Below are 18,541 nucleotides of genomic sequence, written 5' to 3'. Positions count from 1 at the left end.
AGTGAAGTTCCCTGAGGATGGACTTCAGCATGAGTCCAAAAGCTTGGGAGACGAAACCTCTGGTCTCTGTCAATGATCCAACTTGGATCTGGAAAGTATATAGCCTGTTGTGAGGAATGAATGTCAAAAGGAAGCAAAAATAGTTATGTATAACATCTACTGTTATCCAGAACTGAGTGTTGAATATGTCAAGAAACTCTCAATAATTCGAACATGATGGAAATTGATACTTAAGAAACACAAAAATATAAAGTCAGGAATGTACAGGAACTGACTGAATATTGATTTAGGACTAGCTCATAAGAATAGAAAGGAATAAACTAGATTTAGCTGTAAAAATCTTTTCCTTATTTAATGCCTTCACTCCTTTAGCTTACTATTCCTTTTTTTGCATGATGTTGCTAACTCCAAAATGAAATAGTATGAAGTAGACGGGTGTCCATGTGTGAGGTAAACTAAAAAATATTTGTGTGTGAACCCATATTTTGTTCTACATAACAAGAAAAATAAAGGACTGATAATTTCACCACTATAATTAGTATTATTTTTATTCATGTTATTTTAGGTTAATAATAAGAATAATAATTGTTTTTGAAAGGAAATAATAAATTTCCTTTCCAAGTTTTCTGCAGACTTTGGTATAACTATTATGAAGCCCAAAATGTGAAGTAGATAACCACTTTGTATGATACCCTTCTGCATGGATTTTTTGAGGATTACAGTTGTTTATAATTTTATTAAGGTAATATAAAGGTAAAGGCTTGCTAAGCAAAGTGCTGTCTTGAATAAGTAATGAGATTATTGATTTAAAATATTTATGTGCAAATATTTATATTCTGCTTTTTATTAGTAGAGTTTACATAGCCAAAATAATGAAAAAACAGAATAGAAACAGTTTAATGCCTGATGAAAGTTAATCATATCAACAGTTCCTTAATAGAAAAGACAAGCTGTTTTTTGCTCTTTTGTGCTAATCATACTGGTATGAGATAGTTCCTCAGATAGCTTGGATTCATGGCATGAGTGACTTTAAAGGAGATAATCTTTTTGAATTGAACCTGGAAGCAAACTGGCAACCATTTAGTTCATGCAACAATGGTGTTACACTGGCCACCCTACAGGCCTCTACAACTGTCCACAATGCTGCATTCTATGCCAGCTGTAGCTTCTGAATACTCAAGGGCAGTCTAATATAGAGCATAATTATTGAAGTAGCCCAAACATGATATGACCAAGGCATGAGTGATTGAGTACTGGGCCTCATGTTACAGGAAAACTTGTGCAACTGGCACAGAACCTGAAGTTGTGCAAAGGCTCTCCTAGCCACAACTGCCACTCGCTAGAAGAACCCACAGATTGCGAGGCTTCAGTGGAAATGTGCATTTCATCATCATTATTTTTTCCATTTTTGTCTGTTTCAGTTGATGCGTTACTTTCCACACAGGTTAATATGGTAGTTGATTTCTCTGAGTTCTTCCACGAAATGGTTTTGGCCCATAACTGTACCGTGAACTACATTTGTACTTATAGGAGAGAATATAGAATTTGATCTGGGGCAGGCCATAAAATTTGTATTTTTCTTCTCTTTTATATATATATGCTTGCTCTATATATTTCTCTAAATATTTTGTTCTATAAGTGCTTCTATAAATTGATGCTGTCCTGTGGCTCCTTTAATTTAACCTTCAAATATGTTGTTTTTCTTCTAATATAGGCAAGTGGTTTCCTCGCTAGTCCTAAAGGAGCTGCAACTCTGAATTTTTCAGCCTTCCACATTTTCCCTTTTAATCTTTTGTTGTCCTTTGCTTAGCCGTTTGTGGTGGTTTGTCTAGACCTTGTCATGGGGTGTTTTCCATGACCACCAGTTGGAGGAATTGATAAAATGCATATTCTGCTTTTTGCTCTGAGAAGTTAAATTATTTCAAATAATTGGATCTATAGAATCAATGCCATGAACTAGTGATAACATCTGAAATGTCTTCAGTCATTCCACAAAGGGCCAGGGTCATAAGTGTGCCAATAAAAGTCCCATTTTTCTCATTTGTTTTTTACCGCTCCAGCCTGGTGCTCTAGTGCGTTAGACTCTACAATCATATCATTGTAGCAAGCATAACTGCAGTATTTATTTAATTAGACGTGTATGCGGCTGCCCAATTCTTTGGTCATTATAGACCATGCTTATTAAGAAAATGAGAGAAATGCGTAAGAAGGGTACAGAATCAATAAGGAGTATCATAATAGGACTTTTGATACAACAAACTAGTTTGCCTACAATTGATTGTATAAAACCAAATTGGTATGTAGTGTCTACCTTCACAAGATAAATGAGGCACAAATACTGTGGCTCGGCACAGTAACTATTTTAAAATGGTGACCTAACTAAATGTGTGGACACAATCTATATTTAAAGATTATTTCGACAGGGCTGCTCTTCTTATGCATGATTGAGATAATTAAGTGAAGTCATTATAGGAGATGTGTTAAACCATGGCAGCCAAAAGGCACCCAATTTACATGTGATGAAATGAGCTGTTATCTCGCAGAATCTTATGCCGTTTAATACAATTTATCAGTCAGGAAAGCCGCTACCCGATGGAATTAAGTGAGTAAATCACAAGCCATTGAAGGCACACGCTTTGAAGCAGAAGGTCTAACGAAAAAACGGCCTCCGAAATTCGCCAAGGCAGAGCGCGTCCGGTGACCTCACTGGCCAAGGCCACCCCCTCCAAGGCTGCCCACGAGACCAGGAAGAACGAAAAGGGGAATTTGGGGACGATCCCTGGGAGGTGTCCGGCGAGACGGAGGGAGCGCGTCAAGAGCAGGTCCTCTTTTGACGATAAACGGATTTTGCAGAGAGCCCCTGAAGGCCCCTCTTTCCACGCCCTCGCCGGCTCCTCCTCTCCGTTTGCCGGTGCTTCGAGCCTCGGGAGCGGCCAGGAGGAGGCTATAAGAGAGACCGGAGGGGCTCGTCGGGCGGCGCTGCTGGCCGACTCTTCACTCATGCAGCGCCGTCGCCGGAGGGGGGGAGCCGCGCGGAAGCACCGAGGGAACAAGTGAGGCGAGGAGGAAGGACCCCCCGCTGCTACACCACCTCCGCCCTCCCCCCCCCCACGAGTCAGCCGTCCCCTCAGTGAACGCCGCCGCCTCTTTCTCCTTTCTCGCCTCAGTCGGCTCGCCTGGAAGCGAGGCGAGGAGGGGGCGGACCATGCGCTGGAAGCGGAGCCCTTGGAGGCCCTGGCGGCTTCCCCGGCGGTCGTTGCTGGCCGCTCTCTTCTTTTTCTCGCTCTCCTCCTCGTTTCTCTACTTCGTCTATGTGGCGCCCGGCATTGGTAAGGGTCGTGCGGCGCGGTTGGGGAAAAAGCGGCTCAGTCGTCTCCGGGTTGCCCAGGGAGGGGCGGCGCGCCCGGGACGGAGACGGCGCTTCCCCGCCCGGCCTTGGCTAGTGAGAAGGAACGGCGGGAGAGGTAGAGAGAGAGGAGAACGTCGGGCAGCCGAGGGCGGGGGGGTCTTTTGAGGGGAGATGGGGGGGAGGGCGCGCGATTTTGGCGCGCGTGCGCCCTCCGCGGGCGAGGGTTGTGGGGCTGAGGGGAGTCTAACGGTAGCGCAGGAAAGGGGAGGGTACTGAACACCGCCTGAGGTGGTGTGGGGCGCCAGATTCAGGCCGCCGCTGCCGCTATTGCAGCGCACGGTGGAAAAGCGGCCGTGTTGCCCACCCGTTCCCTGCCTCCCGCCCGCTCCAGTTGCCGCAGCCAGGGGTGGGGGCTCGGTGCCTGAGGTCTCTTGCCCCTCTCTTCCAAAATTTCGCCAACGGGCATCGATGAAGCGCGCTCTTCCTCTTCCTCACAAAACACATTTCCTCTCCCCCCACGAGTAAGTTATTGGCGACATGGACTCTTGGAGGCTGCAGCCCACAAGAATTCCTGGTTCTGAGCCTCAAAAAACGAGAGTTCTCATAAGGCTGCAAAAAAGGAATATACTTTGGTCCCTGAAGCGCTTTTCCTGTTATTTGGACATTATGTATGTATGTGTATATATATATATATATATATATATATATATATATATATATATATATATATATATATATATATATATATATATATATATATATATATATATATATATATATATATATATATATATATATATATATATATATATATATATATATATATATATATATGTATATATGTCTGTAGTCCATAATATAGTCGTGTCGATTTAAAAAAAAATCGTTTGAGCACATTGAGTTTTTTTTCTTTTAGTATATTTTGTGGGGTGGGGGCCACTTTGTCCTTTAAGATAGTATCTCCTCCTTTTATATATGGTGGTGAATATACCTAATACTCTTAACCCCTATTTCCCCCACGACAACCCTGTGAGGTGGGTTGGGCTGAGATAGAGTGACTGGGCTAAAGTTACCCAGCCAGATCAGTATCAAACATTTCCCTGACATCAGCAGAAACGGGTTTTTTCTTCTCCCTTCTCTCCTTACTACTGTATTCTTTTTACATTGTTATTCTCTGGCTTATTTCATTTTGCCCCTGCTCTTTTTATCTTTGACCTTGATTAATTCAGCTGTTTATTCCCCTAAATTCTACATACAAAATGGAAGGTGGGATAAGATTCAGGGTTGAATTGGGAAGGTGAATTTAAAAAGGATGTTTGTATTCCCCCCCTTTTTTTTCTTTTACAAAAAAGCATCATGGAAATATTTGCTTGATATATTTTTTAGCTCATATTACGGTAGTAGGTAGACAGTATAAAAAACACAGGAGGTATACAAGCCTTTACATTGACTACAGATTGTGATCAGAGTTTGGTCAAGTGATGATTGTTAAAGTGATTTAAAAACAGTAATGTTGACTGCTATTTTCTCCCTTCTTTCTCCTTTTGCTCATATTATCAAGTGTCAGTATTCTGCCAATAGTCAATTGTTAGCTTTTGGTTAATAGAGGTGTTCTGCTAATCTTCAGATATTTCTTGCAAATATCTTTAGTTCATGCTAAAATGATTTACAGTTTCTTTAACAGATCATGCTTTTGGGGCTGCTTATTTCTTTGTGAGATAGATTTTGAGAAGTTTCTCATTGCTCTCTGGTGTTCATGCATATTTTTATGTGGCTTAAAATTACAGAATTCAATCTTAAATTGGTCACATTTTACTCTAAATGACAATGCCAAAATAACAATTTCCTAGAGATGAATAGTAGGCAACAAGAATGGCTTGGAAGTATAGTGTTCCTTTGCAAACACTTGCAGATTAAATTTGGTCTTGATCCAGTTAAATGCTAGTAGCTGTCTATCTACATGTGTCAGTACTATAAAGTTGCTTTCCTAGTGTGTGTGCCCTGTAGATGTCCTATGCATCCCTTTAAGTCATATTGAGTGAGGAATGAGTAACTGATAAATTGCTTTTACATCAGGAAAAAGTTTCTAAATAACAATTTTCCTGGTAGTATGAATATTATTTATATGATGCAACATTTAAATTTAATTTAATTTTTATTGGTATTTTAGAATAGAGCATCAGATCTAACCATTTAAAGTCAAGTCTCTGGTGTGGATTTTTTCATTGTCACAAAAGACAGTCTGGATATTGATAATATTTGCTTAATTGATTACTTTTGGTGAACAGTAGTGTTACACAAAAACAACTGTTGCTCAAGACAATGGTGTATAACCCGTCTATCTTGTATTCTGTGGGACACAATATCCAACAAAACTTTGCAGAAAGTTTAATAAGCTTGAATGCTATTTTTTATTTTTTTATTTTCAACCTGCATTGACTACATAATAAATATGATACTTGATATCTGTGTTAACTATGTAGAATTACTTATTTTGTTAAGACTTAGAGCTTTCCTTTGTGATGAAAAATAAGTCCTAAAATAGTTAAAAACAGAATGAATTAATAATAAAGAATTCATAAGCAAATGCATAACTGCCATAGAACAAACATATTTCACAGAGAGGCACCTCCCATATCTATGTTGATTCTCAGTTTGCTTATACATTTCATCCTGGAGGAAAGGCATATTCATTGAATTACAGTGGCCTCTGAATGCAATTTTTTATGACTTTGTTATATAAGAGCTGCTCTAGAGATAAAAGTGTCCTTGGACTTGCAAAGCAAAGCTTATTTGTACTATAACAATTTTTTCTCAACAGAACCTTTACATAATTATTTCTTAAACTTCCTTTTGTCCTATGTAGGAGACTTTTAGATGTTTTGCTGCCTCTGTAAACTTAATACTGGAAATACCTACTGAATAATTTATTGCTGTCTGGAGAGCTTGTGATACATTTAGTTAATACTTTAGTTTATTTATTTATTTTTGTTAGTCTCCCTTCTTTTACTTAACTATTACATTCATTTTTGATCTTTGGGCATCATTTAATTCTCTCTCTCTCACACACACACACCACACACACACACACACACACACACACACACCTCATCCCTAAAAGCTTTAACAACACTGCTAAAGTGATTTAGAAGACCAGTGAAAAGGAATATATTCCAAAGGCAATTAACCATGAAAAGGCAGGACTATCAACAAGATCTGTTGCTGGTTGAAATTCTTGTCCTTTTTATGTTATTACTTTAACACAGGGGAACATTAGGGAATAAGGTTATAATCCTAGAAATATTTTTATGATTCCTTATATCTGAGCCATGGTAATCTGATGGTTGTCTGGAATATGGGTTATTGATATGAAACTGAACCTATTCTGATTACCCAGATGGATGATATAGGATTGTTGGTTCTCTATTCTAAGAAGTTTTTGCAGGTGATTAGAGGACAGTATATCCTAGTTCTATCTTGTGTCCAAAAGGTAGCATTGGAAGACTATGCTATGCTTCAGTGCTTGTTTATAACAAATTCCCTCAATTTGAAAAACTCAAGATGTGTTGCACCACGGGAAGCTCCATTTGTGTGTGTGGGGGGGGGGGGGTACCTGCCACTTATGTAAATGAAGTGCACATGAGTGCAGGCAGCCACTGCATGTGTGGAGCCATCCCATCTCCCTCCTCCACTCTGCTGGATCATAAAGCCGGGAAGGTTGAAGACCCCTGGTTTAACACATTTGGAGGACTTCATGTTTGAGAAATCTAATCCATGATATAATGTACCATATGTACTAAATAACAATATTCTCATCCAAAACTTTGAAGTGATGTACCATCACTATCTTAAGGCATTCTTTATTTAATCTCAAATGAACAGCCTGACAATGTTTCCTGGTTTCAATTTACTTAGATATTATGATTAAGTCTGTGTAGGAAGGATATATATATATTTTGCTTAAATAATCAGGTGTGCATCTTGCGACCATTGCTTGTTATTAAATTACTTCTGGATGTATACATAGTGGTATTGCAAAGAGTATATTTGTATAGCTAGACTTAGTATATTGATTGTGTCTATACTTGACTTGGTTGTTCTCCATAGTGAGGGGGAGGAGTATCCAGATTGGGTTAACCTTGTCCTCTCACTGATTGGACTGAGTCAGACAAGCTCTTTGGGAACGCCCACTGGTCACTGGGTGCTACCCAGTTATCGACTCAGTCGACTCACTGGACGCTTGACCATTCTGATTCTCCAGGAAAAAAAAATTCAAAGCAAAGCAAGGAAAAGGTTTGGATCCGCGAATTTTGCCTCCCAGTGCCGCGTTATAGCCTCTGATCCCATCAAGGACTGCCACAAGCCCCTCAGGGGCAGCACGCTGCCCTGGCCACTGAGTGAGACCGGAGTCACTTAGTGAGGACTGTTGCCGGGCAAGCAGGGAAAGAGGGCACAAGCCTCCTGGAGGCAAGCCCTGCCGTGGAGGTTCGCAAACGCAGCAGCGCTTCCCCGTTCCCCTCGGGTTGAGCAGCGAACCGCGGCTTTCCCAAGCGCCGCGGAGCACCCACGCTCCCTCGACGTGGCCAGAAGAGCGCAGAGGAGCCGAAGAGGAGATCCCTGGCCACAGCGGCACCGGGCAGAGGCAGGAGGCTCGGAATCAAGCGGCAAGGGCGCGCAGCAGCTCTGGAGAGCCACAGCGGCTAGGTGAGCATTTTAAAAATTGTGCCCTTTCCTTTAAGCTGCGCGGCGTCATTTTGAAGCTGGGAGAACCCACAAGGTCCAAGATGGCGCCCGGCAGCTCCGAGGAAGTCCAGCAGCTGCAAATCCAGCCAGCAGCCCCACCGGAGGGGCAGAAGACCAGGCAACCAGGTCAGTAACCTTCCCAGAGACTGCCCATAGGAGGGAGGGAGGAAAGGCTAAATCCAAACAGAAGCACCTCTCCCCCAGGGCAGATCCAAGGGAAGGGGGGGGCAGAAACCTCCCAAGCCTGCCTCCAAGTACGAGAGGCGAAGGCATCAGACCTTGGAAAGGCTCTGCAAGAAGGCAAGTGGCCACAAGAGCACCCCAGGCATGGGCACAGAAGGGCAAGCTCCAGGATTCCTTCCCCCAACAAAGCTACAGAGGTTCCACCTCCGCGCCAGGGCTTCTCAGCGGAGAACATCTTTGATGAGCAGACCATCGAGGCAGACATGATACCTACGCCCAAGGCCTTCCTTGACCTGGACAACACCAGAGCCGACTGGCTCAGCCGGGCCGAAGCGGACAACGCAGTGTGGAGGCTGCAGCCGGCGAGGTTCGAAGAGGTGGAGCGCTTCGGATGCCCGGAGGTCGACCTCTTCGCCACTCCCCTCAACGCCCAGCTCCCGAGGTTCTTCTCCAGGTACTGGACACGGGGGGCGGACGCTCTCCGGTGCCCCTGGCCCAGGGGTCTACTGTATGCCTTCTCGCCTTTACCCCTGATCCCCAAGGTCATACGGAAGATCCTGCAGGAGGGGGCGGAAGTGGTTATGCTGGCCCTTCACTGGCCCCGCAGGCTGTGGTTTGCAGATCTCCAGTATCTGTCAGTGGAAGGCCCTGGAGAATTCCCCAGGAGAAGATAGCCAAGGGTCTCTGGAGCACCCGGACCCTCAATGGTCAAGCAATTCCTTAAGGGGGCTTCCAATCTCAAACCGCGAAGGGTCTGGACAGAAGTTGGGCAAGATCAGTTCCTGTGCTCGATGAAAGCAGGTGCACACCTTGGGGATGAAGGACGGATCCTACCGCAACACCACTCTGTCCTGGTGGAAGACGCAGAGATCCTCCCTGGTGGACAGCGCTTGCAGTTCGGATATCCTTCTGACGGAGGTGATAGCCACCAGGAAGGCCACCTTAAGGGTCAGGAACTTAAGGGAAACAGGGCTTAAAGGCTCAAACGGAGCGCCTGTCAGAGCATCCAGTACCCTGTGTAAATCCCAGGATGGGTACCTGTGTACCGTGGGCGGTTTGAGATTGGAAGCCCCCTTAAGGAATTGCTTGACCATGGGGTGGTGAGTCAAGCTCTGGTTCCTGCCACACAGGAGAATTGATGAAATGGCTGAAACCTGCCTCCTGATCGTGTTGGGAGCCAACCCCATGTCCAGGCCCGCCTGGAGAAATTCCAAGACCTGTGGCACTTTTTAGTATTATTATTAACACTTGTAGATCTGCTTTGCTATGTTAATTCTCTTTTGCACTTATTGACTCTTAGTCTTTAGTATAGCATGAATACTTTATAGAGGACATTAATAAGTGTGATATGCTCACTAATCACTTTATAGAAATAGAAATATATTTGTTTTCAAATTTTTAAACAATTTCACTATTTCTCTTGAATTTTTATTTTATTTTTTATTGTTTTAGAAGTTAATCTTTGGATATTTTAAAAACATTTTATATAATCTGCAGAACCTTTTGTTTATATTTAGTTCATACCAGTGATTCTTTTTATTCCTAATGTTTCGTTACATGAAATCAAACTTGGATATATTGCCATAGAAAAATACTTTGAGAATCAACAAGATGTCTATTTTTAAGCACTGACCTATTGTTTAAATCTAGCTTTATATAGAATGCTTCCGTCTATGAATGGGATACAAAACCCATCATCTTTGCTTCTTGTAATTACTTTAGATATATACATGTCAAAAAACAATCTAAATAAAATCTCCAGGCAAGCCAGTTACATACATACTTTTCCTGACTCAGTGGAGACAGCAATTTACAAAGTTATGTAAACATAACTTCAGATGATTGTAAAATGACAGTCGTTAAGCAAGGATTACCAATATTATGATTTATAATTTAAGGATAATCTATTTCCCATGCTTTAGGCAATTTTAATAATCTAAATTTATAAGTCAAGGGCGTTTTTCAAAAGTTTACTTTCCAATATTTTGTTTAGGCTATAAACAGTTGGAATGATGAAAAGGCTGTGCTAGAGCAAATTCTCAGAATATATTATATACGGTTAGTGGCTTTTTGCCTTGGATCGTGTTGACTCTAGTGGATGGTATTTGGAATCTTTCAGGTAAAGACAGTTAAGGAATTTAAATTGCAAATTGAAAGGCTGTAAATCAGTGGTGTCAAACTTGTATTGTCATAGCGGCATCACATGACATATCAGGACTTTCCTCTCCCTTTATTAAACCGGTGGGGAGTGGGGCCAGCACATGACACATCCAGCCCACAGGCCATGAGTTTGACACCCCTGATCTAAACTATTTGGGTTTTTGGGGATTTGAGTGTGTTTTATATTTTAATTGAAATAAGAATTCATATCTGCATGAACAAAGTTTATTTCTTATAGGTTCACATTAATGTTACATTTATGACTCCTTAAATCAGAAATTTAAAATATTACTGGAAGCCATTTCCATTCTATGAAGTTTAAAAGTTTACTGCTAAGAGTAAGAGAATAGAAATGTATGAGCTTGAGAAGCACACTCCAGTTTTTAACTGAGCAAAAAAGGGGAAAGATGTTTGGATCAAGTTGTATGAAAAAGTAAATATATTTTATTTGAAAGCTGCATTTAAATAAAAATGTATGCATACATCATAAAAATTAGTATATATTTCTCTATATGTACTAAAAGCAATAGTGTTTATTTAAATTGATCAAAATTTGTTAGTGATTGGTAAATTTAAAAGCTGAATTAATTGCTATAAAAATAAAGGAGAACATTTTTTCTAATGGAGATCTAACAAAGGATTTTAAAATATCTATGTGTGAAGATTTCACTTTTCCTTCTTTTTTCAGCCACTTTGATTTTGAACTTTAAAAGTCGGTCAAAGAAACCTACTTATAAGATTGAGCAAGAATAAACATTTGGGAATGTGGTGCAGATTCAGGCAACCAAGTCTGATGTATATGTATAAATAATTGCTTGAATACAATCATGACATCATATTAACTGACAAATAAAATTGCCCGAGTTACAGTTTTGCCACAGCACCTGACAAATATCATTTCATGCAAAGCTACTTTTTGCAAACAAAATAGAACAGTGCAAAATAGAGCTGAATGAAACTTCTGGGAATTCAGTGTGTAATTTATCAGAGATACAAAAGCTGAGTTTTACGTAATTTGCCATAGCATATTTAAAATTGAACTAGTGATTTTTTTAACCATATGGTTCTTGGGAATTTTTTTACTAACGAGGTGATGAAAGTCAGTTTGTATGAATGTTCTTGTCTTTCTCAGTTATTTACTGTTAAAAGTGATGATAAATTTATCAAAATGTACCTTCTTTTTCACCTATGACCACAAATAAATAACTGGAAATAAAGAGTTTTTTGCCATGTTTTCACTGTGGTAGACACTAACAAACATACCAGGGTAATAACTCTCATTTTTTCCAATACGATTTGGATATTAGGGGTTGGGTTTTTTTTACCAAATATATTGCGTACTCGGAGCAAATGCTGATTTAATTTGCAGCTATTGTCTCTTGGTTAGAGACACCAGCCTGTTTTTCTAAATAAGAAAACTAGAGTTATCTAATTTAGAAAAATGATTATGTAATCTAGTTTCAGATTAAACCAAGAATCAAACCAGAAAGAATCAGACTGCATAGGTCATCTTCAAACTCATGCAAACATATTAGCTGTTAATTTGTGACTACTTGTTTGCAAGAGAGAGATATTAACTAGTTTATGGGCAGAAAGCTTTGCAAGATGAAGTTCTGCTTGGGAATGCAAACAACACATTTAGTATTGGATAACAGTTTCACCATCTTATCAATAATTCATCAAAGATTTTATTGTTGCTGTTTGATAAAAGCTACTCCGTAGTTCTCTATTCATACATACTTTCTCAGTCAATGTATCTCTGGAGAAATGTAGATGTGAACATTTTTATTAGCATACTCCCCATAGCAATTAAAGGCCTTTTTTTAGGCAAAATTCCCAATGGGACACCTCTAGAAAAAAGAAGCCATAATTCATCAGCTTTAAGAATAACATACTTACTTAGCAATAGACAAAAATAATAATACTGGCAATCTGTATTGTAACTTGAAGTTCATCTAGACAAAGTTGCAAAATAATGTTTCTGAATTTGTTCTGAATGAAAATTAACATGAGTAAAAGTATAGAAAAATGATCCCGTGTCACTTGACTATTTTGACAGGAATGTTCATACGTTTTGGAAAGATTAAATTTTCAGAATTTGCCCTGGCTATCATGCACATTTTTCCAAGTACCTTTGAAAAATATATATTTTATGGAAAAAAATGGCTGTTGAAATACATAAACAACATTATTGTTCTTTGATTTCATCTGCTCCTTTCATTCTCCATAGTTGGTGGAGATAGCATCCAGGAATGGATTAACTCCATCCAACATTCAATCGGACTGAGTCTATAATCTGTGATGTCATGCCTCTTCTGGTAGCTCCTCCCAGCTTTTAGACTCAGTCTTTCCTAGGACGCCACGTGTTAATTGCCTATCCTCTAGGTTAATTGTAGAAAAATAATTTAAACCTTTTCAGCATTAGCAGGCTGCTCTATATTTTGATATCTCAAAGAGCAGCCTTTTATTCCAGCGAAAGGAGGCATCTCCTCTTTTGCTGGGAGGCAAAAAACCCATGCCTGCTTCGCATTGCGACACCATTTTCTAGGCAGCAAGGCTATCGTGCCATTTTAAAGAGGCGCGAAAAGTGGTGGCCGCCATTTTGAATCAGTGTTTTTGTGCCACGCTATAAAGGAAGACAGGTGAGCACCAATGAAGACCTTATCTCGCCCACCTTCTGCTGAGCCACCAATTAGGTCACCGGGCTCCAGGGGGGGGGCCTTCTGCCACCCATGGCAACTCGCAGTGGCACCCTCCGCACCAGGGGACTCAGCCTTGGTGACTGAAACCCTTGCAGTTCTTCCCCGCAGAGTAGGCCATCTGCAGGGTCCTCGGGATCGAGGTATGTGCTCAAGCATACCCGATACAGAGGACTTTGAACCCGATCTTAAGGGGTGTGCTCCAAAGACCTCCAAAGCCACCCAACAGGTGGAAACCCGACTTCACAAGGCCCTGGACAGGGAGTTTGAAAGGCCCCAGAGGGAGGTAGCCAGTCAGGCCTTGGAGCCAGCGTCATTGGAGCAGGGCAGCCCTCATCCGTTTGTGGAGGCTCAAGAATGCTACCTAAGCCCACAGTGTGTTGATCTATCTCCCGACAGTGAGGAGGAAATTCCCTCCCCGGCCCCATGTGATTCCCCCAGAGGAGCCCGGGGTCTTCTCTGACATTCCCCCAAATAGGGATGTTTCCATGGGGTACAGAAGCCCTTCCCCAGGAGCCTTGTGCTTATATGCAGTCTCAGGTTCCAGACAGCTGCAACCATCCACAGTCAATCCACCTCCAGGTATGGCAGCCATCATTTCCCAGGCTATCAGGAAGGGAATAGAGGCTGGGCTTCAGCATAAGGCAAACCCTGGGTCATCTGAGAGACATAAGTCCAGGGATCAGAGAGGGCCATGACGCTCTCGGGAGACCAGGCCACCTCAGGATCAACTTCCTTCCATTTCCCCCAGTCAGGCCTCCTATTTGGGGAGGAAGAGGAACCCCACAGGGATTCTGACTTGTCTGAGGACGAGGGTTTGGCCCCTGACCAGCTTGCCTTTGTGGGCCTCTTCAAACCAGCCTTGTTCCGTTCCCTTCTCTTTAAGGCCAGGAAAGTGGCCAATATGGGAACTTCCAAGCTTAGACAGGAATCCTCATCTGGGCCGGGAGAACAAACTGACCCTCTATTTTCTGAACTGGCTGTGGAAAAAGAGGTGGTGCCATCCCCATCGGGGGCTGATTGGCGTTCTTTGCTGACCGATAGGAGGAGATAACCATGGATGCCTGGGTAAGGGATATGGTGAAATTTGGGTGAGCAGCACCGGCAGGCAAAGGGGTACGCATGTGTGGCCGGTACGAACATGGCAATCACAGTCATGGGACTTGTTCTGTGACCATTGGCGCCATCCTGTTCTTTGCAGTGGCCGCACATGTGCACCCCATTGTCTGCCGGTGCTGCCCGCGGCTGTCTGCCAGACCCACTAGGAGAAAAGCCTGTTGCGCCAGAGGGATGGCGTCACAGCAGAACTGCTCTGAAGGCAGCCGCCAGCCTTAGTCTTTAAGGTAATTCGATGTGGGTGGGTGTGGGGACCATAAAGGGGCAGGCAGCTGCAGAGGCTGCCTTCAACCAGTTCCTCTGTGAAGGGAGGTAGAAAAATTTGTCTTCTTTCTGCCAAAGCATTCAACCTGGCTGCTGCTTTGCTTCTCTGACTCATGTCATGAGAAGGACCCGGGAGGCAGCCAGGTTGAAAGCTAGAAGTTTTGGCTGAACTTTTCTGTGGGCATGATTTGGGTGGGTGTGCCTTGGTGGGGTTGTGCCACCCCACCTTGCTGTGAGTGACGTTGAGTTGGCCATGCCCAATCGGTCATAACCCCCCCAAGCCACGCCCCTGAAGCCATGCCCACCGAACCAGTAGGGAGAAATTTTGAAACCCACCACTGGTTGAAACTCTTGTTTCTTCATTTAGCCTATTCCTGATGATTTAGTTAAGCTTATGCTAGAGATCATTGTGTACTAGGAAAGGGTACAACTAGTGCACCAGATGGAACCAGTTCTAATTATGATTTGTAAAAATGAACTATCTGTTTATTGATGTATCATTTCAATGAGTCTTTGAACTTTCCTAACTTTCCAAGGTTATTTTTCTGCATTGTGTCAAAGGTTTTTTTGTGGGGTGGTGATATTTGCAATTTAATGTTGTTAGCAGGGAACCCAAAAACAATATAAAATGCCAAATACCCACCTAAAGCCACATTCTGTTCATAATGGGAATATGAATAAACCTGTTCATGCTGTGAATATGGTATCTTGCCTGCATTTCATGAACAAGAAAATGTGACTTGGATAAAAGTGAAGTGGAAGTCGTTTTAATTGTCAAGGTAATAAAATTATCCTATTTCAAGTCATAGTTGAAGATTAAATCATTAAAAAGGATATAAGGATAAATACCTGTAAGAAGAAAAGTCCAAAGCCAGTCACATACAGAATGTTAGGAGAAATAATCATTTTTAGAAATTTAATGTATACAGTTGTTTCTTCCGTATCTCACACTTTTAATGCATCAAACAAAAAAGTAAAGTGCTACCTAAATCTGAAATTGCAATTATATAAAAAAGGATGAAAACCTACCTAAGCAAAGGCCTGCCTGCCTTCTCTGTCCAAAGCTCTATTTTTCAGTGTTTTCCAAGCTCATTGGCTGGCTGCCAAAGTTTACATTACTAGTGTATGGTCCTACCTTCCCAGCCTCTCTGGTTGCTGAATCAGAGAATATAATTCTAATGGCAACCTCTAAAATTACAGAAAGCAGTGAAACCCTCAAGCAGAGCAGTAGGAAAATTCCTGTTTAGATCCCATATAAGTTTAGATCCCCTCAAAATTCTTATTTCCCCTTACCACCATAGTATCTATCTTTAATTCTATCTGTAGAGTGTGTCTTTAGAAATCTTTTGATTATATTTGTGCAATATATCATAATAAAGTTTAATATTTCAAGTTTTTAAAGAAAGACTTGGGATGAGGGAATGGCTTTGCTTGGTTATAAAATATTGTTCCCACATAGGAAGAGCATTATAGCAAAAAACCCACCACAAAGTCCTTTACCCAAACACTAGCAACTGTTTACACTCAATCTGTGGGGGATATCATTTTGAAATCTTACAGAGGTGAGACTATGAATAGGTACTGGAATGCAGAAGTAGGGGGGTTTAGATGCTGTTAATTGGCAAAGAAGAGATTATTTAATGATAACAGAAAATGACTAGATATTATTATTGCTTACAAATAAAATTACTGTCTTTGTAATTTTCATTTAAAATCTAAAATGTAAGGGGGAATATCAAACTTCTATATTAAATAATTTAAATATTGCTGTTTCCATGTCCAAACTACACATAACTGTGTGTGTGTAAAATGACCATTGTCTTACCTGAACCACTGAACTGCCAACCTTCTGATCAACAAGCTCAGCGTCTTAGCCACTGAACCACCACGTCCCTAATACAGTGCTAGTACATGGGTAAATAACTTTATATTTATTAACGTATTTTTATATTTGTAAATTCTAAAAAAATTATTAAGGGAAAATATACTCAAGTTAGCTGGAAGACTAAATCACTTAGAGTTGATCTGATTGGCCAGGTCCAAGCGGGCTGCCTGATGCGTAGTCTTGATACCAGGATTGCCTTCAAATGTTCTTGAAGTCTTAGCTTTGTTCTCAGATCTGGGGTAAGGATTTTAAGGAACCCCTGGCAGTTATTGGTGCGGGGGGTTATTAATGTAGTTTTGTACAGAAAGTCATGTTCCTTTTATGTATTCCTTTAACTATTGTAAGCCACCAAGAGTTTTTATTTTACAGTTGGGCTGCCTCAAAACCTAATAAATGAATAAATGTAAAGCCAAAACCACATTTCACTCCAATTCAAAATCGATGTTAGGTTTTGCCTTTTATCTGCATTATTAAATGCCCGTGGTATTGCTAAGCGAATAATAAAAACATTTTAGCATCTTTCTGCTTTTTGTGCTGATTTCCATTATTGGTTAGCAAACCGCTTTTATAATTAAACATTTTTGGAGAAGCAGAGAACCTGTGTTTTGTCAGTTCAAAAAACATTCCATGTACCCTCTGTTTCAGGGTATTCAAAATATTACCTGGATAGCATTACCAGCTTATCTTTTTAGCAGTTTTTTATTACATCAAATAGCTAGCTGAATAATTCAGCCAACATAGAAGTCAAGCATCTGATAATAGGGTGGAAACTAGTGCCGTAATTCCATTAATGCAAAAACTTTTCATCCACCAAATGATTGGTAGAATGAAATAGTGAAGGTGATTTTTTCCCCTCTTCTCTGACATCATTAACGCAAGAGTCTGCTGCTCTGTACTTTTTTTCTCAAATATCTATTCAACCATTACTGAAATAGGTAAGAATGTTGCAGATTTTTTCTGGTAGTTGACATCTTTTGTTCACGTTTTAGCATTGTTCTAGCCATTTATAGCAACCATTAGTTTGAAAATCTGAAATAAGTAATGGTTCACATGTATGGTTTTAAACAGAAATACTAATTATATGATTTTTTAAACATACAGATGGATTTAATGGATTTAATTTCACCAACTAGAGATCAGTGGACTTAGTATAAGTGGATTGTGCTGCACATATAATCCAGAAATGAGTTTACTGTCTAGCTTGAAAAAAAATCTACAGATCTCATTATTCAAAAAACAAAAAAATAGCTTACAAGTATTTACTATATGATGGGATGACTTCTAACAAAGAATACCATGGGAAAGAAATAATGTTGGTGATAGACAAAACATCATTAAAAATGACATGAAATTAGTGGCCCATCTAATTCAGTGTTCAACATTTCTGTTTATTGTGAGACAGGTTTGATATGAAGGCATGTTTTGTGTGATTGTAAACATTCACATATACTAATTGCCTGCTTTAAAAAGAAAACATTGCAAGCTGTTACATCTATCAGAGTAGACAATTTTTAAATGGGGGGTGATCATTCAGCAGTTTCTGTATCATGCTAGAAATATACATAACCATCTGAAAGCTCCTCTGAAATGTAGGCATTCTGAAGGCAAGTGGACATAATAGTTTTTGAAATTTATTTAATCAATTTTTATAGGCATTCATCTCAGCTGGTGAATGATGCTAAAAGTAAAACTGAGAACAATGACAGAAATTAAATACATAGCAGCTAAGAAAGGTAACAATGCAGCCAGGAGATAGGTCCACTCACACACCCCAAGCCCAGGCAGTCGCAGCAGATCCATAGAGTCCAATTTAACAAACAAGGTCTGTGTTTTAGCGCAAATATCCCCACAGCTTTAGAGATTTGTCTCTCCCATGCCCAATTTGACCCATGCCCATTCACCCATCTTGCACAATCTCCCCACAAGTCTAGAGGCACTTATACAAAGGACTCAGTGCCTCTGGTTAACCAAAGACCCCATTTAACATACACCCTGTCACAGCCCTTCAGCCAACCAGCCCTCATTGGACTAGTTAGGAACCTCCACAGTCCCAGTGACTGAAAGTCTCCCTCCAGCTCTCACCCTCCAGAGTCCACACCCCTCCTGGTATTGATAGTAAGTGAGATTTTTTTCAGCCAAAGT

The 18,541-nt window shown here is 40.9% G+C and overlaps 1 protein-coding gene across 2 annotated transcripts in view; it reads left to right on the top strand.

Annotated features, from left to right (window-relative positions):
• The first annotated feature begins 2,923 nt into the window (after positions 1 to 2,923).
• B4GALT5 (beta-1,4-galactosyltransferase 5) overlaps positions 2,924 to 18,541 on the top strand; it is a 42,449-nt gene continuing 26,831 nt past the window's right edge. Inside the window, exon 1 of one of the 2 annotated variants that reach the window (XM_081949654.1) lies at positions 2,924 to 3,329. In XM_081949654.1, the coding sequence (XP_081805780.1) occupies positions 3,206 to 3,329 (124 nt within the window). In that variant the 5' untranslated portion in view covers positions 2,924 to 3,205. Of the gene's footprint in view, positions 3,330 to 8,610; positions 8,730 to 18,541 lie in introns of those variants that run through there. The other variant, XM_081949655.1, reaches the window with a different exon arrangement.

Source organism: Natrix helvetica (genome assembly GCF_964273705.1).
Source record: "Natrix helvetica genome assembly, chromosome: 3".
Lineage (NCBI taxonomy): Eukaryota > Metazoa > Chordata > Lepidosauria > Squamata > Natricidae > Natrix > Natrix helvetica.
The sequence above is the reverse complement of the archived record's forward strand: the minus strand, read 5'-3'. Positions and strand labels throughout refer to the sequence as shown.